The following is a 21,042-nucleotide window of genomic DNA, read 5'->3' as shown; positions in this document are numbered from 1 at the left end:
CTAAAAACACACTAAAATAACCTAATCATTCTAAGAACAGTTTAAAAAAATTCTGGTTTCTTATGTCTGAATGTTAAGAAACAGATTATCATTTGCCAGTACAGCACGTAATACTCTTTTTGGTATTTTCACCAACTGTTGTTTATTGCTTTAGGTAAGGAGGATGGGGAGAGGGATAGGGAAGGACAGAGGATATCACTATGGCAGAAATGTCAAAAATCATTATATGGCTTAAAACTTACAAGGCCAAGAATAGAGACTAAATGAGGCAGAGTTTTCATAAATATGTTATCTGTAATCCTACTCCTTGACTCTAATAATGATCCTATAAAATTCTAGCATCCTGTTATTAACCTTAAAATGACTCACCTAAGTTGATGCTCCCTCAAGTTTGATAAGGCTTCCATACCATGTAAATAGGAATACACTATTTCCAGATCCTGTTTGCAAAAAAAAAAGGAGAAATTATTAGACTGGTCAGGAAAAAAGGTTCTAAAATAAGTCACTATAATTACAGACCAAATTAAAGACAGCTTTTATTACATTTTCCTAGATACTAAAAGTGAGATTATTAAAAGAAAAGCTGAACTGCACAGATGTCATCCATTACAACTGTCTTTGGGATATAAGGAAAAGCTATGAAAATATAAAATAAATGGGCTGAAACTTATGAAAATTAATTCCATATAAGTTCTTTATCACCTATTTTCTGCACTTTACATCAAAATATCAAAGGTAAAGTTTCAATTTTAAAGTATAAATATTTGCTAATACTGTGATTAACTCAATTTTTTCAATTGATTAAAAAAAATAGTGCATGTTACTTCATGACGACACTTAAATTTTAGGATGAATTCAATTTTTTCAATTCTTTACACTGACATTTCTTATATCAAGAAATATTTAAATTTAAATATTTTCTTTTTAAAAAAGGGAAGTGCCTTGTTTTTCTAGTTCATATTGCAAAACACAGAAAAGACTCAGTTATTCATGAAAGTTCAGAACAGGTGAAAACTCAAAATCTTGTTTATATTCATTTAAATGGCAAGCCAGAAAGTTATTAGTATCTTAAGAATCCAGTAAGTATCTAGGATTACAGTTTATGATATCGAGAATATAAAGGAATATTTACTTCTCCCCTAAATCTTAGTGAAAATCTAGAAGTATTTTAAGAAATTTGTGAAACCTATCCTTTTTTAAAATAATATTTCCATTGAGATGTAATTCACATCTATAAAATTTATCTTTTTTTTTCTTTTAATTTTTTCAGGACACTGCAGCAACACTGGACCATGACACACAACCAGGCCGAGGCCATGCAAGGCACACTTCATTGTGTATGGGCTGTGACATGGCCACTAGGGGGTTCAGGGACCCAGAGGGCAGGGGTCATGCAATGCAGCTCCTCTTGCCCTGTTCCCACCCTGGCAGCCAGTAACTAAACCTCAAAATTTGTCGTTTTAAAGAGTGTTAATTCAGTGATTTGTTTTTGTACAATCATCATCACTAATTTCAGAATATCTTCACCACCCCAAAAAACAATTCCATATTCATTAGCAGTCATTCCCCGTAACTCCTGCACCCCCAACTTCTGGCAACGACTGATCTACCTTTTTTCTATTTGTCAATTCTGGACATTTCATGTAAATGGATTCTCACAATGGAATACATTACCTTTTGTGACTGGCTTCTTTCCCTTAGCATACTATCATCAAGGTTTGTCTATGCTATAGCAGCATGTATCAGTACTTCCCTTTGTATTGCCAGATAATATTCCATTGCAAATGTACAACACATTTTGTATATCCATTCATCAATTAGTGGACACTGGGTTTTCTACTTTATGGGTATTATAAATAATGCTGTTATGAAATCTCAAGCATAAGCTTTTCTTTGAACACCTATTTTCAGTGCTCATGAGTATATACCTATGAATGGAATATGGAATACTGGTTTGTATGGTAACTCTATGCTCACTTTGTATGTCAAACTGTTTTCCTAAGCAGCGGCAACATTTATTTATAAGCCCATCAACAATGTATGAGGACTCTAATTTCTCCACAAACATCCTTATCAACACTTGTTATTGCCTGTCGTTTTTATTTTAGCTATTTTAGTTGGTTTGAAGTATTATCTAATTGTGGTGTTGATTTGCATTTCCCCAATGACTACTGGCGATCATAAAAATGTTGAGCACTTTTCATGTGCTTATTGGTCATTTATATATCTTCTTTGGATAAATAATCAGCTTCTTTATTCATTTTTTAATTGGACTGTCTTTTTACTATTGAATTTTAAGAATTCTTTATGTATCTTGTACAGAGGCCCTCAACAGATACATAATTTGTGAATAAATATTGTCTCTCATTCTGTGGGCTCTCTTTTCACTTTATTGGACAGAACCCTTTGAAAAAAAAAGTTTTTGATTTTGATGAAGTCTAATTTATCTATTTTTTCTTCTGTTGTGTATGTTTTAAGGGCATATTTAGGAGGCTATTACCTAACCCAATGCCATTAGAATTTACTAATACAATTTATTCTAAGAATTCTATAGTTTTAACTCTTACATTTTAGGCCTACAATCCATTTCGAGTTATTCTTGTATATAATGTGGTAAGGGTCCCACTTCATTCTTTTGCATGTGGATATCCAGTTGTCCCATCATCCTTTGTTGAAAAGCCTATTCTGTCCTCATTGAATTGTATTGGTAACTTTGTTGAAAATCAAATGATTATAAATACAAGTGTTTTCTTCTGGACTCTCAATTCTATTTCCTTCTATATATCTATCTTTATGACAGTATCACGCTGTCTTATTTATGTAGCACTGTAGTAAGCTTTGAAATCAGGAAGTGTGAGTGTTCCATATTTGTTCTTTTCCAAGACTGTCTTGGTTCTTTGGGTACCTTGCATTTCCATATGAATTTTAGAGTCAGCTTGTCAATTTCTACAAAAAATCAGCTGAGATTTCATTAAAGGATTAAAGGATTACATTGAATCTATACATCAATTCAGGTAGTACTGCCATCTTAATACTATTAGTTCTCCCAATCCATGACATGGGATGTTTTTCCATTTACTTAAGTCTTTTTGTTATTTCTTTCAACAATGTTTTATATTTTTCAGGGTACAAGTCTTGCACTACTTTGGTTACACTTAATCCTTGCTTTAATTAGGAAAAAATGTTTATAGCTTTAGGAATACCTTTCAGAACAATTCAAACTTCAATTGTTTAAATTGTGCAATTAAATTTCATATATTAAGGGCACAAATAAGAGAAAGTGATTAACAGAATAACTAGATAAGGAATTTGAGAACTTTTTAAGAAAGGTTTTCTGCCTAAAATATTTCATCGTAGTCCTCATTAACAATGTTATAATGTGTTAAGGGGAAAAAAAGACCTCATTTATAATTCTAAATTGTCTGAGTTCAAAGCTTATCAATGTTGGAAATTTCAAGCATTGCCCTCTGGTGGTCAACTTTCAAATAAACTGATGGTATTTAATTGTATTTTTCTGTAGTCTTTGCTATTTCCCATAAGTATTTTTAAAGTTATTTAAAGTTTGAAATCTAAAACTAGACCCTATAAATTCAATATAAATAAGAAAGGTGAAAAAAAACCCAACATCTAAACAGAGTGTGAATTCCTAAAGCTCATAAATGTCCTCTTTAGAAGCAATCATACTCCAACCATAACATTTATTCGCCCGTAGGGAAGTCAATTAAAATGTTCTAATTAATGAGAACTTGTTTTTAATACTTACAATAAAAGGTTCTCCTGAATATTTTTAAAGTTCATATTCTATTTTAGATATTATAAATATGTGTGTTATTTGCAGTCATTAAATAGTAGAGAGAAAGGCTGCCCTCCCATTCCTGAAGAGCTTATATTCTGAATCTAGTATTAAAGTCTTACCTTTTTTTCACTGAAATACCTATCAACTTGTTATAACCTACCCACAGTCTCCAGTGCTTTTATCTAAGCAAACAGACAAGACTATTTACATCCATTTAACACTCATCAAGCAAATCAGTTTTCATGGACCAAAAAAGTATTTTTAGAAAGACCCACGATTTTTTTAAAAGATGGAGAATGGAGAGTCTAAAAGAGACATAATGGAAGCAAGAATTTGGAAGCTTATTAATAGAATGGAGGAAAAGAACAGCCTTAAACCTTAAAAGACAATAGGTGTTGAAATAACAGCCTCTTCATACAAACCAAGCAAAATCAAAGTAAAAAAAGCATGTTCCTTGATGAAATGGCACTTCATTAATCTGTTGCTTTTTAACATTATGGAATTTCATAGTTGTACAAGGGTCATCTTCATGACACTGTACTCATGTATGTCAGTATGCAAATATGAACTTAACCTTGAGTATGAATGTATAACCTGCACAATTATAATATAGACTATGTCTGTGAATAATAATGTCATCATTACTTATTTATCTTAAAACAATATATGTAATTATAACTTGCAAGTTAAATAAGATTAATAAAAGGGTGCAGAACAATGGCATATTCTCACCTATAAGTCACAGACATAAGTGAATAGGTCAGGCAGCTGTTACTTAAAAGTCTGCATTATAAAACTGCAACAGATGGGAAGAGACTGCACTATACCATTGCTGCATGACCACATAAATGAACTGGGTTGTCCTTCTATAATATGTAGCTGCATAAGGAAGACATTCGAACCTCACATAATCACAATATTTGAGGGGGAATAAATTTAAACATGTGTCACTCAAGCAATAAACATTAAGGGAATCCTGTGCAACTGTTCCATGTGAGTATTTCAGATATTAAACTAGAGTATAACTTTCTTAAATGAATTCAACAAATTATGTCTAGAGTTTCTTCCATTACTCTTAGAATAAGTCATCTCAAAAGAAACTTGTTTTAAATTGTGCCACAACAAGCTTATAAACTCAAAAAGCAGACATCATTATCTTACATGAAGCTGTTAAATAGAAGGCATTATTATTCACCTTGAATTAGATGATTTCACAGATAGACTATATCTAAACTTGAGATCTCTTAATTGTAACTAACAGATGGAACAGTAAGAAATTGATGTCTAGAAGGCACACAACAAACAAGTAAACGTGATGTTTCTCTGCAATATGACGTGATCATCACAGATTTGGGTAAGATCTACAAAAGTAGAAGCTTCAGAAAAGGCATCAGGAATCTCTGCTCTCTGACTCTGAGGAATGAAGAAAACTGAGAAGAGAGGAGCAAAGTAAACTAAAGAAAATGGACGGAAGGGGGACTCTGGCTAAGCTCTTCTTTGATAAAGAGCATAATAGCCAAATAATAGGTTTACCAATGATTAGAGATTATAAGTAAGAAACACTGAAAAGCAGAAGGAAGACAAATTCTCTTCTCCTTTCCTAAGGGCAAGGTGGACTGGGGACAATTTTGAAATTGGCAAATAGGGCCTTTTGCATCTTCCAATCAATTTTTTGTGCCCTCTTCTCCGCAAGTATTCATCAACCTGGCTTTACCCCATGCCCCATTGGAAAATCAAAGGAAGACAATCTGAACATAACTGCAGATGTGAATGAGCAGTGGGGGCCCTTGAATCTTCTATGGGGAACTGTCTTTCATCATTTGCATTTTTATAGTCCAGACAAAGCTCTAAGTGGCATGAGATATCAGGCAGCAAACCAAGAAAAATGAAATACATCAGCAGTGTAAGGGAAGAGACACCCCCTGCACCCCTTCCCCCCTACCACCTCCCTGCCACCCCAGGGTAAGAGAGGCCATGTGACACACATTCCAGCTCTGCCCAGGAACTACCTCCACCCCTTCCTTGTCCTTAATTGCTGCTCTTCCCTAACTTTTCTCATGTAAGTTTCAACCCGTATTTTCCCTGAGTGTTTAGTCTTTATTAAAATAATCTGTAAATTGATATGAAATTGCCTTTAGCCAGCAAGGGAACAAAAAGGCAAAAAAGGGTGAGGTACTGAGGAAGTCTTGCTCTTCAAACCAACCTGAAATTTGCAACAATTTGGTGAAAATCAGATATGCTGCAGCACAGAGCAAGAGTTTTCTCTTAAGAGGGGCAAAGAAATGTATGTATGGCCTTCAGGGAGTTATATTCTTGAATTCTAATTTTTTTTCTCTCTACACAAACAGGAGACATTCAGAGCAAAGTAATGTTTCAACAAACTTGATTATAGAAAAAAATGCTGAAGAGCATTATCATCTAATGTTCCAACTGTCATTTCTGTCAGGGAACTGTGATATGCAAACTGAGAACTTTCTAACCTCCCAAGACAAATAAAATTCACACAGCTATTACTGTTTCAAAGGACTCTTAAAAATGTAAGCTCTTTCCCCCCCATATTCTCCAGTGTTGAATACAAACAGGAACACTTGTTCTAATGAGGAAGTAGCATTTTTCAGAACAATAAGCCTTCCTACCCCTAGGAAGGACATCCTTTTTTAAAAAATAGATGCTATTTAAATGCAGATTAAAATTATTAAAACTACTGTAGCCCAGTAGACAAAAATACTAACAGGCCAATTAGAATGAAATTTTCCATGAAAAAGATTTTTTTTGCCCCAAATGTACACCATGTATTAAAACCCAAAAGCATCCTTCCTCTAAGTTATTTATAAGAGTGATTATTCACAACCTAACCAAACCATCTTGCCCAGAGTATCTATAAACATAATACAGGCCTAATAGGAAAGAAGTCAGAGGGAAAGTTCTCTGCATGTTGGACTCTAATTTCTCCTTAGAGACTCATTCAGAACCTAATAGGCCTAGAGCAAACTTATAATTCACTTAAAACTAGCTTTTAATTTCACTTGTTTACCAGCATCAGGGATTCACTAACAACTTACAGTGTATTTTAATATGATCTTTGAAGAGCTGAGAGAAGATAACTATTCCTCCACCTCCTTTCCCACAACTACTGTGGGTCACTTCCTCCTCTTTTCCTCCACATACTGTAAAGAATGGAAGGGAGGGGACATATTTTGCACTGTACTATGAGAAAAAATTTAATTATATTTTTTCCTTTAAAATGAGTCTTGTTTTATATATGAAGCCATGTATTTAAACTATAATCAGAAATAAAGTGGTCAAAATATATAACCTTCCAGAAAGACTTATACTCTGAAAACTACAAGTCACTCTTAAGAGAAATTAAAGGGGACACTAACAGATGGAAACTCATCCCATGCTCATGGCTAGGAAGAATTAATATCGTTAAAATGGCCATCCTGCCCAAAGCAATATACAGATTTGATGCAATCCCTATGAAACTACCAGCAACATTCTTCAATGAACTGGAACAAATAATTCAAAAATTCATATGGAACCACCAAAGACCCCGAATAGCCAAAGCAATCCTGAGAAAGAAGAATAAAGTAGGGGGGATCTCACTCCTCAACTTCAAGCTCTACTATAAAGCCATATTTAATCAAGACAATTTGGTACTGGCACAAGAACAGAGCCACAGACCAATGGAACAGACTAGAGAATCCAGACATTAACCCAGACATATATGGTCAATTAATATTTGATAAAGGAGCCATGGACATACAATGGGGAAATGACAGTCTCTTCAACAGGTGGTGCTGGCAAAACTGGACAGCTACATGTAGGAGAATGAAACTGGACCATTGTCTAACCCCATATACAAAAGTAAACTCAAAATGGATCAAAGACCTGAATGTAAGCCATGAAACCATTAAACTCTTGGAAGAAAACATAGGCAAAAACCTCTTAGACATAAACATGAGTGACCTCTTCTTGAACATATCTCTCCGGGCAAGGAAAACAACAGCAAAAATGAGTAAGTGGGACTATATTAAGCTGAAAAGCTTCTGTACAGCAAAAGACACCATCAATAGAACAAGAAGGATCCCTACAGTATGGGAGAATATATTTGAAAATGACACATCCGATAAAGGCTTGACGTCCAGAATATATAAGGAGCTCACACGCCTCAACAAACAAAAAACAAATAACCCAATTAAAAAATGGGCAGAGGAACTGAACAGACAGTTCTCCAAAAAAGAAATACAGATGGCCAACAGACACATGAAAAGATGCTCCACATCGCTAATTATCAGAGAAATGCAAATTAAAACTACAATGAGGTATCACCTCACACCAGTAAGGATGGCTGCCATCCAAAAGACAAACAACAACAAATGTTGGTGAGGCTGTGGAGAAAGGGGAACCCTCCTACACTGCTGGTGGGAATGTAAGTTAGTTCAACCATTGTGGAAAGCAGTATGGAGGTATATCAAAATGCTCAAAACAGACTTACCATTTGACCCAGGAATTCCACTCCTAGGAATTTACCCTAAGAACGCAGCAATCAAGTTTGAGAAAGACAGATGCACCCCTATGTTTATCGCAGCACTATTTACAATAGCCAAGAATTGGAAGCAACCTAAATGTCCATCAATAGATGAATGGATAAAGAAGATGTGGTACATATACACAATGGAATACTACTAGGCCATAAGAAAAGGGCAAATCCAATCATTTGCAGCAACATGGATGGAGCTGGAGGGTATTATGCTCAGTGAAACAAGCCAAGCGGAGAAAGAGAAATACCAAATGATTTCACTTATCTGTGGAATATAAGAACAAAGGAAAAACTGAAGGAACAAAACAGCACCAGAATCACAGAACTCAACAATGAACTAACAGGTACCAAAGGGAAAGGGACTGGGGAGGATGGGTGGGTAGGGAGGGATAAGGGGGGGAGAAGTAGGGGGGTATTAAGATTAACATGCATGGGGGGGTAGGAGAAAAGGGAGGGCTGTACAACACAGAGAAGGCAAGTAGTGATTCTACAACATTTTGCTATGCTGATGGACAGTGACTGTAAAGGGGTTTATAGGGGGGACCTGGTATAGGGGAGAGCCTAGTAAACATAATATTCGTCATGTAAGTGTAGATTAGTGATACCAAAAACAAAGCAAAAAAAAAAAAAAAAGGGCAGTTCCTGTGTGGTAACCTCCAACGAGTTCTACACAAGGGTATAAAGGGCATATAAAAGTGTAGGCAAAGGGTCTGTTTGTGTTTATACAGAGGATCAAAGCCTAATTGGGCTACCCCGAAAATGAACTAAGATACGATATGAAAAAGAACTTCCAACATCTGCACTCTCTGGAAGACTCATGCCAGAAGATGATCATCAAAAAACCCCAACAAAGATCCACGCACTGCTACAGCTGTAGATGCACTCATCCCACCAGTTCCTGGACTTGCCATGGGAATGAGGAAGGAGATATCTAAGCTGGCCTGTGCATACAGTAAAACTACAAATTTGACTGGATCTATACTGTTGGAACTCAACCAAGAATTTGGAGAAGTGCAAATTGTAGCGCTCCAAACTCTTACAACTACAGACTATTTACTGTTAAAAGAACATATGGCATGTGAACAGTCCCCAGGAATGGGTTGTTTTAATTTGTCTGATTTCTCTCAGACTGTTCAAGTTCAGTTGGACAATATCCACCATATCATAGATAAGTTTTCACAAATGCCTAAGGTGCCTTAATGGTTTTCTTGGTTTCACTGGAGATGGCTGGTAATTACAGATATGCTTTGGTTATGTAACTATACTCCTATTATGTTAATGTGTGTGCGCAATTTAAGTAGTAGCTTAAAACCTATATATGCTGAAGTTACTCTACAAGAAGATTTGTCAAAGAAATAATCTTCCCATGTGTTCTTCCGCCTGCTACTTCTATAGCTTTTCTTCTTCCTTCCTAATTACAACCCTTAAATAGAATTCGTGCCTCATATCAAATTTACCGAGTATCATAACTCCTCCAAGTGGTAAAGATACCTCAAGACAAATGCTGGGCATAGAAGCCACAGGGCATAAATATGCAAAGAAGTAAAAAGCTAACCTTTTCAAACAATAAGGCTTCCCTCTCACTTACCAACTTCACATTTCCCTGTATGGTCCTGGAAGATGACTGGTTAGCCAGAGACGGGTAAGATTCCTCAAGGGAGGAACAACCTAAGACAGGCACAGTCACAGGGGGGCCATCAGGTGAGAAATTGGGGATCAACAGAGGTGAGGCTTAGAACCTCACCCCCCCGTTCTGAGAGAAATCTTCTGCATATGTGGATGTTTTATTGCCCTGGTCTAGCTTGGATTAACACATAGTCTACAGGCACACACCTGATCATCTACATTTGCTCTCTTACAACACTAAACTATGTTTTCTACCTTTATCTTGTATCTACCTACCACTTCAGCATTTTATTAAAAATAATAATAATAAAGAGAGAAATGTGGTATCCACATATAAATCAAGTATAAAAACCAAATGAGTATTCATATTTGAACTGACTGTTTAGAGTTTATAATGCATGAGCAAAACCGAAAGTTTCTGTGATGACTGCCCTTGTACTGTTCACTATGTAACTTATTCATTATGTAAGAATTTGTCCTACATGTAAGAACTTGTTTGTTATGCCTCAGAAGATTGGAGACTGACGAAAATTAGGCTTGGGGTGGATTAATGATTGTGCATTGAGCACTGACTCCCCTATACAGAATTTTATTGTCGTTAACAACCATTTGATCAATAAATATGAGAGATGCCCTCACAAAAAAAAAAAAAAAAAAAAGGACAGACTCCCAATGGTAAAATAAATAAGTAACCGGGATGTAATGTATAGCATAAGGAATATAGTCAAGATATTGTAACAGCTTGGTAGGGTGATAGCTGGAACCTAGAATTATGTATATAAATGTTCTACCACTGTGTTGTACACTTGAAACTAATGTAATGTAATACTGTGCGTCAACTACCCTTCAATAAAAAATAATTATTAAAAAAAAAAATATATATATATATATATATAACCTTCCAGTTAAAAGAATTTTTTTGGTAAGTCTGATTCCTTATAGCATAACTATACTTATTATGGTAAGCATCTCATCATGTATAAATTGTCAAATCACTATATTGTATACCTGAAACTAATATAACTGGTATGTCAACTATACTTTAATTAAAAAAGACTTGTAATGAATTTTTAAAAACAAGATTGTATATTAATCATCAAAGAAACTGAAGCCAAGACTGTGCTATAGTTAGCAGGCTTATAGATGTCTTACATGGTAAATACCTATGATTTAAACACAGGAGGAAGAGAAAGGAGTATCTTGCTTAATTGACAGCAGGACCAGGAACTGTAGTATTTATTTCTTTATTCTCCCTCACAAAGACAAAAATATAATTTATCCTTTTTGGCCAAAGATCACAAACAAGGAATTAGAGAGTTATGTCTTGAACATGATTAATAAAGCGGTTAAAAGCTAGAATACCAAAGGCCCAAACTCATGTCTATAGCCAACGGGGGAGGAGGTAGAAAGATGGGAAGTCTACAAGTTTTACAGTGAATACTGATATAGTGGTAAACTTAAAAGTTTTATTTGGGAGAACCCAAATTTTTCTATACTGAAATATATAAAGTAACTATTCTAAGAGGGATAATAGAAGGAATATGGGTTTTGATGTCAAAGGAAGCACATGTCACATCCTTGTCCCCATTACCACAAAGATGTGTGACCCTGGGTGTGTTATAGAAACTGTATTTGCAAAACAAGGTGAATAATTATCTCAGCTAAGCTGTGTGCCTTAAATGACATGTAGTTTCGTAACAACTCATGGCACCTATAGACCCTCGAAAAACGGTACCTGATTTTATTATCTATGAAATTTGAATACAAGAACATAGTAATGCCAACTATATAATTTAAAATATCTCTGAAATACACGTACACACCAGAGTTTTTACAGATTACCACATCCTTTCACATGTACCTCCACACGCCAAAAAAGTCAAATGATTTATAAAACACATAAAGAACCCCTAAGTTGTCTGTCTGCTTTACGAATGCAGATTTTTACATCAGGTTTGGTGGGTAGAGAATGCCTACTACCCCCAGAGCACATACCCATTAGGACTGTTTCAAGCATGTCACATCAAACCACCTATTTCCAAAGCTCCCCAGGCTGGCTTCCGTAATAAGCCCAAACACCAACATTCTCCTGCACCCTTTCCATACAAAGGACCAGCACTCTCTGCATCCAGCCTAACACAAAGTCTCTCAAAACACACTCCCCTTCCTGTCACCCTGGTTAAAAGCACTTCTCCAAGTCCCATTTACCACTGGCAGTGACGGTTTCCTTTCTGAGCCACTACAGTTCTTACTCTCTGTACCACTCACATTTGGCTTTTCACATGTGCTCTGTGCAGTCACTTTACTTACAGGCGTTTACATTTTATTTCCTCAATTAAAGAATAAACACCCTGAGCAAAGTCACTCCTTTATTTTACATCTCTAATGTCTGCATCTAGCAGCAGACTGTATAAGCACTACATGCAAAGAAAAGAAAGGACAATATTTCTTGCAGAGATGGTGGTATGCATGACCTTAAAGTGAATACTCCTAACAGTGAAAGATGAAAAGGAAGGAAGTGTGTTGGCAATCTTGGCGTTGAACTGTGGGAAAAGTGTACCTCTATCGACTGAGACAATTCTGTAAATGGCCACAAGGTGGTAGAACAGACCAACAGTCCCTTCCTAGGACTGGAAAAACTCAAGACACTGGTCTCACAAGTATGCTTCCACTATACATACCTAAGAGATTTGGGTCTAAAGCATTCCTTAGTATCATCTCAGAAAATATGGTGAGTCTTTTCCCCTCTTGGCCCTAATGAAAGGGGGCATGGGAGAAGAGATAAGTCCGTCAGCATTCCTACTAAAACTGCTTAATTTCTATCATCCCTAGAAGGGAAAAATCTAATTTGAACCAGCCTCCCTACCTAATTTGTCTTTGTAAAGCACCAGAGCTTTTAAAACAAAAATGTCCAATCACTACATTGCTGAGATGTTTTGTGTCATCTCAGTCCCTCATAACCCAGAGGATTACATCACTGCATACCTCAGTAACAATGTAAGGAAAAAAACCTATGGTGGAATGTATGATTTTCAGTAAAATTCTTAAATATGTTCTTAAACAGCAATTTCAACCCTAATCATATGAAGGCTGTTTCTGAGCTTACTAATTTCTACCAGAAAGGAAAACAATCCCCAAAATTTGTGATTTCATTCAAATTCACATGTCAAAACCCAAGAAAACCTAGTAATTATATTACTGGTCATCTAATTATGTGGCCTGGATATATTTCTTCAGCCTCTCAGATTCTTAAGCATTGTATCTTTACAAGATACATGGGTAAAAATTCCATAAGTAAATGGTACAGATCCAAGCTATTCTGTTTGTCTATAATTTCCTCAGGTGTTTTCCACTGAAAAACGCATTCTTCATATTTTTAAAAAAGAGTTTTTGAACAGTTCCTAAACTTGAGACAAAGGTAACCATAAGGTAATTAATTACCTCTTGATTTCACCATGAAAATTACAAGATGGACATCTGAGTTAAACAGAACACACCCTGTCCCATGCCTCCTCTATTTCAAGCTGGTGTTAGGGAGCCACAAAGGAAGTCAGGTTTTAAGGAAGATGAGCTGAAGAAAGTAGAAAAGTACTTCATAAATTCTAAGGGACAGAGGAAGTGTCACATATAATCCTCACTCTCAAAGAGTTTCTCTTATTGAGGAAAATGCAAGAATTAAGTGATACTATAACAACAGACATCACAAGGCAGTTTTTATGATTACTAAATGGGCAGTGTTACATTTAGCAATTCAGAATACATATTAAGCCATTATGTTCACTATCATGTCTTAAGGGAAAATAACCATTTAAGCAAGTAAATTTCATTTGTGAAGACTAAAATTTCTCATTAGAAAAACAACTTGGTTGTAACTAAACAATTCATCTTGTACACAAATAAAAATATCAAGTGTCTAAATCAGTCCACAATTCCTGTTTTCAAGAGACTAAGTATTTCCCCTTGAAAACAATGCATTTAGCACCAGGCCTACAGCTTCCCCGAATTCACATCTCTTAGGCAGCAAGAAGATCAAACTTATTAAAATATATCTTCATTTTAAAGTAACTATCTTACTGTAATCTCTCAGATTGCAAAATTTTGTAGTCAAATTTTCACTTCACATGTATAGATTAACCCACTAGAAAATTATTTGCAGTACATTTAATGCTGGATTGGTTTTGTGCTCCATGGTTCAGCTAGCAAGCAGTAAATGACTACGTTTTAAGTTAACATTTAAACATTTGATAAAGTACAACCACCAAATGGGTAAAATCAGCTGTACATAAGTGCATTCATGCACACACACCCATGCATCCCACTCTAATGAAATGATTCCTGGACTGTCTTTCATTTCAATCAAAAAAATAAATCAACCAAACATACTCCCTCCCCCAAGTCTCTAACAATACAGTTAAAATCTTCAAGCTTGGTGTTCAATTCATTTCCTACAGCCAGTCTGGCTCTAGTTAAATCCTACAGAAACCTTGCTGAGCGTAGGTGGGGGCGGGGGCTGCTGTAACACCACTCCACTGAACTAAATCTCTGCAACAAGGGATCTCAGGGTCTACAAAATCACCCTCAGAATAACTCAATTTTCCAGTACCAACTAATTCCAGAAGCTCCAACAATGGTACTTATTTTGAACTATTCACTGTACAAATATCAATATTCCTACAGTGGTAGACTTTAGACAGTCTTGATGTAATAAAAGCAAAACAGAACAGGTCACTGAGGACAGAGGCTCTTTATTGCCTCTTAGCAAAAAGGAAGCACTTCCGAATGGAAAGTTTTAATATAGAAAACTTCATTGCTGCTATTTTTCTAGGACAAAAGACAAAAATAATTTGACATCTGTTTTTCCCATCTTGAATGTTTTACTGAGGAGTCAACCAACAATAGCATTATTCTCAAACTTCTCTATTTCCCAAGAGGACAGGAGAAGCAAAAGAGAATATTCTACATATTGAATTAAAGCCTTCAAACTTTGTAAGTCAAAAATGAATTAATTGCTAAAGAAATTTTTGGTGCTGTTCAAAATTGATCTCTTTCAGATATGTCCATTAAAGGTGAGACGGCAGGGAAGAGGGGAGTTTAATGATTCAACCACATAATTAATTAAGGAAGTGGGGGGCAGTTACAGAAAAAGAAAGAACATTATTAGACTACAGAGCGTTAGGGAATATAGAACTGCATGATATATAATGTTAAGTGCTCCAGTAGAAGGTACAGCAGCAGGTCATATCTTCTGAAGCATCCCATCTTTGAATCATGTTTCAAACTATCCTTTGAAGCTGAAATCTACTACAATTGGTTTTACCTCTCAAGTGTGCAGAATGTACTATGGATTCATGACTGCTTACATTTGTGCACATGTACATTTGATTCATATGGTGGATTCCATTGCGTTAATAAATGGATATTTAGCGTTTATAAGAGCAATACTGTGACATCTACACACACATACCCCAGAAGCCCTTGACACATCATTACCAAGATTCTCCAGAAATCAGAATGATACAAAAAAGCCCTTGGTGTGGCAACAGTCATCATCCTGCGAAGTCAATCACTGTCGAGAAGCCAATACAACCAAAAAGGAGAAGAGAAGGGTAAGTGGGAAGATGGCTCCCAACTCTATTTCCTAAAATATGTGTTCATAACTTATATGTGTGTTACTTTAGAGCCAGAGTTTTAAAGGGTAGATGGGTGTATCAGCTACTGCATTCTAGAACTAGAGGATTCATAGAGGAACAAGGAAGAGGAAGCTGTGAGATGTCCTTTTCCTGGAAAAGACAAATCTCAGAGTTCCAAACGTAGGTCCACAGGAAAATTTTCATCAGTGTCTGTGGCATGATGAGAAAACAAGGACAATGTGATGAGATTCTTGATGAGCTAAATGCATTCAATTTAAAAAGTTCTCCTGTATTTTGGAATCATAACCTCTTCTATTTTTTTTGCTTTCATAATGTCATTCTTTGAAATTATGTTGATCCTAGATTATAGTAGTTCATTGTTTTATCTAATATCATTAATAGAAGGATGCCGACATTGTTGGTACCCCAAGTTTTGAATGGTGGTCAGGGAGGTCACCGGTCTTACTTGAAGAAATCCAAAAGCTCAGGAACCCCACTTAGAGAATCCTGCTAATGCCAGGGAGTGGGGTAGGGGAGATGGGGGAATAACTGCAAATTTTCAAACTTATTCACCTCTTACTTCACGCTCTTACTCTCAAAACTTCCCAGAGAAATGCATTCTACCCTTGATGCATTTTGATTTCCTAAAGTATTTTGACCCTCCCAAAAACAGACTTTTCAAAAAAAATTTTATCAAGGAAATCTAGAACATGAGAAACTTCTGAGCCTTGGAGCAGAAGGGAAAATGTGTGGAAAAGGTGGCAAGATATTCTGAACAGAACAGGTAATCACAGTGAGCCCTCCCAGGCAGCTCTCTTATGTATAGTCTCTGCTTGCCAGGCCACTGGGCTAAGAGTATGAGTCATATGAACTACACTGCCAGAGTTCAAACCTGACTCCCATTTACTAGAGCCACATCCTTGAGCAAAGTCACTCAATCTCTCTGTAACTATTTGTTCACCTGTAAAATAGAGATAAACAGTATCTAAGTTAAGATTTGCAAAATGTTTAGAACAGGGTCTTGGCACATGGTAGACAATTTTTGGAGCACTAGCCACCATTATTATTACTCAATACTTAATGACAATTACAGAAATCAAAGGCCGAAGGGTACCACAGGGTGAAGGAGGTATCAGTAATTATCTGGCCAACATGTTCAGGCTGCAGAGACCTCCTGGCAACATACTTGGAAAAGCACTTTATTTTTTGTTTGTTTTCTTACTCAGATGATTTCTGGTTTTAAAGTAAAAATACAATGTTGTAATCCTCTAACTGTAAGAAGTACAGAATGGCTGGATTTGAAAAGCAATAAAAATTTTAAACACATCTCATATTCTTCATAATACAAATGAAGACTTCCTCAGTCCCAAATTTAAACAGAGACTGAAGGTAGAGAAGATCCAAACCCTGTTCAGATGTTACCCCCTCCCTTCATTCACAGTTCACAAGTAAGTCCAACTTGGCTGTGCAAAAGCAGTGTCCTAGGATGTCATCTCGGACACAGACTGGTACAACACAAGCTGGTCCTCAAAAAGACTTGTCTGTTAAGGTCAGTAAGACATCATCCCAAATGGCCACAATGCAAAAATAGAAATTCAGTTTAAGTTGTGGGTACCAGAAGATAAGTTTCCTCACATATAATAAAGGTTTTCTTCACTCTACCATTGCTATCAGCCAATTCAAACTGCTAACTCTTATCACATATATTCTTCTCCCACAGGCCCTTGATCCTCCAACTACATATTAGGTGAATTAATTATACCAGAAATCATAAATATCTATACCTCTTTCATCTGACCAACTGTTGAGTACCTACTATACATAAGGGAATGTGATTAGATTTTATACTTAAGTCCTTTTACCATTACAGAAGTGATGGCATTTCCAAAGTGTATTTTTACTGAGATATTTAAATTTATTACAGCTTAATAATAAAATACACAGTAATGACTTCTGACAAAAAAAAATAACTTTGCATGCCTCTGGGGATGAAACCCGACTTAGCAAAGCACCAGCTATGTGCGGGGCCTGGCCTTCTGTTGCCATGCCCACTAGTGCACCATCAAAGCCAAGTGCCAGCTCTGCAATGAACTGGGAAGGCTCAACGGGTGGGGGAAGGGCAAAGGATGGAGGCCTTCTCTCTACTCACAGGTCATTCACTGCCATTCACAGTCCTGGTCTAGCTATTGATGTATGGACAAGCTACATGTGCTTTAAAATGTCTGTAAACACATTCTTTTGCATATTATCATTAGTAGTAATTCGGGGAAATTTGGCTTTTGAAACATCCAACATTCATCCAGAACTAAAACTAGTGAATAAGTTGGTTATTTAAGCTCAAGCAGGCTCAAAAATAACATACAATTATATAAAGAAGTGACTTCCTTGTAGGATTCACTAAGCAACTCTTACAACAATAATACAAAGATACAATCTAAAAATGTTTTGAGCAATAGCACCAGGGTTTTCATAAAAATTGTATTACTTGGAAATGTGACAAATTTGAAGGGGGTAATACTTATTTAGTATTTTATAACTCCTGCCTTACCTTTAGTGTCATTTTACTAAAGCTGAACTTGTTATTTAGTAGAAAAATGTAAGTCAAAATCAAACAGATAATGATGGAACTAAACCTACTACATTACACTAATGTGCCTATGTGTCATTTAAACCTCCTTAACTTAAATTATATGGCAAATACTACCTGTTATACTTCTTATTCTTTTGGAACCAAGGCATTGTTTTACTCATCAAAGTAAATATTAGATGCCATTGAAGTAATCCACATGTAACCTTTACAAACCCTTGCTTCATCATGCCAGTAAGGATTCTACCAAATTCACAGCCATTACCCAAGGAGGCCAATTAAATTGTGTGTAGAAGATTCAAAATCTGAAATGCAGAAAACAGTCTGGTAGACTAGGAAACTCCTCCCCACAAAGCCCACCCCTCAAGCACAACACTCATGTTGATCCTGCCTTTAGTATTAGTATTTTGAGGAAAAATAAGTTTTACAAATTAAAAAAGAACAGGGGAAAAAAGAGGATACTTCTTCATCTTTATCATCTTTTTATGTATCTTTCCTGAAATTAGTTAAGTCATTCAAGCATATGGAATTACACAAGAAACAACAGCACACACCAGATGTTTAAACTATTAACATTGTGTTCTCTATCCTCGATTGTCTTCTTAGATAAACCGAACAATTTTCCCACCTCGGAAAATCTTCACTTGACCCTTCCTAAATCCTCTATAGCATTTTGGCTGAGATTCTGGAATGAGAGGTACATCCCTTTTGTCCATTTTCTCAACTAGCCAGTTATTTTAGCTTTTGGGGATCTGATGTTTGCCCTTAAATTTACTGAAACTTCTTTCTCCAAGATCACCATAATCAACCCTTTCAAAAGAAATTAATATTGCCTTTTACCCTGTGCCTATTCTAGATGTTAAGGATACACTAATAAACAGAACAGACAAAAAGCCTGTTTTAGTGCATATCACTTTCTAGTGGGACAGAAAATATTAAATAAGCAAAGTATAAAAACTTTTAGACAATGAAGAGCAGTAAGAACAAAATAAAAGGGAAGGAGTTATAAAATGTCAAGAAAGGTGGCCACTTCCCTCCCCCTGGGTCAGCTCCAGGGGCCCTCAAGGGCTCTGCAGGCTACACCAGGTCTCTCCAAGGGGTGTAACCCCAGGCTCCTCTCTGAATCTTACTCTTCTTTATAAGGATCATGTTACCTAGAAATCATGTCTGTCCTCAACCTATCTTTACAAATGACTCCTAGACCCTGACTTTTCTTACAAACTACCATAATCACCAGCTGATTATTACCATTTGAAGCCGCTGCAGCACTGCTTAAAATGGTAATTAAAATTCACACTAAATTTCACCCAAAAGACTAGCTATACCTTTAGGTTTCTCCTCTTCTGCTTTGAGTACAAATGCCCTAGCTACAAGCAAGCCTTGGAGCTACTGTGGGTTCAGTCAGTTCCAGACCACCGCAATAAAGAGAATATTGCAATAAAGTGAGTCAATGAATTTTTGGTTTCCCAGTGCATATAAAAGCTTTATTTACACAATACTGCAGTCCACTACTGTGCAACAGCATTATGTCTAAAAAAAATGTACAAACTTAATTTAAAAACACTGTATTGCTAAAAAATGCTAACCATTATCTGAGCTTTCAGGGAGTCATCATCTTGTTGCTGATGCAGGGTCTCGCCTCGATATTGACAGTTGCTGACTTTCATGGTGATGCTGCTGAAGGCTGGGGTGACTGTGGCAATTTCTCAAAATAAGACAATGAAGTTGCCTCATCAACTGACTCTTCCTTTCAAATGAATACTTAGAGGCCACTGTAAGTTATTAATTGGCCCAATTTCAATATTGTCATGTGTTAGAGAACAGGGAGGCATGAGCAAAGGGGGAGAGATGGGGGAATGCCTGATTGGTGGGGCAGTCACAACACACACAGCATTTATCAAGTCAGGTTTACCATCTTTACAGGCACAGTTTCTGATGCCCCAAAACAATTACAATAGAACGTCAAAGATCACTGATCACAGACCACCAGAGCAAAAATAGTAATAATGAAAAAGTCTGAAATACTTCAAGAATTACCAATATGTGACGAGGAGACACAAAGTAAGTAAATGCTTTTGGGAAAATGGCACCAACAGATTGCTTGTGGCAGGGTTGTCACAAATCTTCAGTATGTAAAAAATGCAGTATCTGTGAAGTGCAATATAACAAAGTGCAATAAACAAGGTAAGTCTGCATTCCAGTGAGAACCCTAGGCGTTATCTTCAACTAGGAGTTTCTACTCACAGCACCACTTTTCTTTTTCACACATTTAATTTGTTTTTTAAAATTCCTCTTAAAACTCCTGCCATACTTATTTTTTTCCTTCTATTTTTAATGGCATGGATAGGTGGGGGCCTTCATATCTCTTCAAATCTGCTAGACATTTACTAATTCATCATCCATAAAGAACTTACCATATGTTATTTAGATTGTTGGTAATTTTTTAACATAATGATGAAATATCTGTAGGAACAAGTCAATATGGCAATACTCAATAAAGACTGTACACTCCCAAAAAGGGACCATGTCTTTTACCTCTTTCTATTCCCCATAATTCCCAGGAAATGTGTGTAATTGCTGAATTTCAGAATCTGTGTGGCAAAGGGTTCTCTAGCAAGTAGCTATTCTAACTTCTGCACTTTGACTGTCCTGAGGCCCAGAAAGATTAACAAAGTGATTGCACTAAGATCCTAACGCAGAAGGTAAGTGAGGAGGTATATCTGGTCACTATTTCTTACCGGCAACAGAAACACATCTTTCTTCTAAAAGCACTTGCGCCTTTCCTCTAGATGCACTGGTGCCTCTCATCAGCAGCCCTCCACCCTACTTCACTCCCATAGCTTCTAAGGGCTTGTTTGGT

At 36.3% G+C, this 21,042-nt stretch overlaps 1 protein-coding gene across 7 annotated transcripts in view; it reads right to left on the bottom strand.

Moving 5' to 3' along the window:
• The window catches only part of RAPGEF2 (Rap guanine nucleotide exchange factor 2), a 259,283-nt gene that overhangs the window by 174,747 nt on the left and 63,494 nt on the right, over positions 1-21,042 (bottom strand). For all 7 annotated transcript variants that reach the window (XM_036887962.2, XM_036887967.2, XM_036887969.2 and 4 more), the window contains exon 2: positions 370-440. In XM_036887962.2, coding sequence (XP_036743857.2) covers positions 370-440 — 71 coding nt within the window. The remainder of the gene's footprint in view (positions 1-369; positions 441-21,042) is intronic.

This window comes from Manis pentadactyla, chromosome 1 (genome assembly GCF_030020395.1).
Source record: "Manis pentadactyla isolate mManPen7 chromosome 1, mManPen7.hap1, whole genome shotgun sequence".
In the NCBI taxonomy this organism is placed as follows: domain Eukaryota; kingdom Metazoa; phylum Chordata; class Mammalia; order Pholidota; family Manidae; genus Manis; species Manis pentadactyla.
The sequence above is the reverse complement of the archived record's forward strand: the minus strand, read 5'-3'. Positions and strand labels throughout refer to the sequence as shown.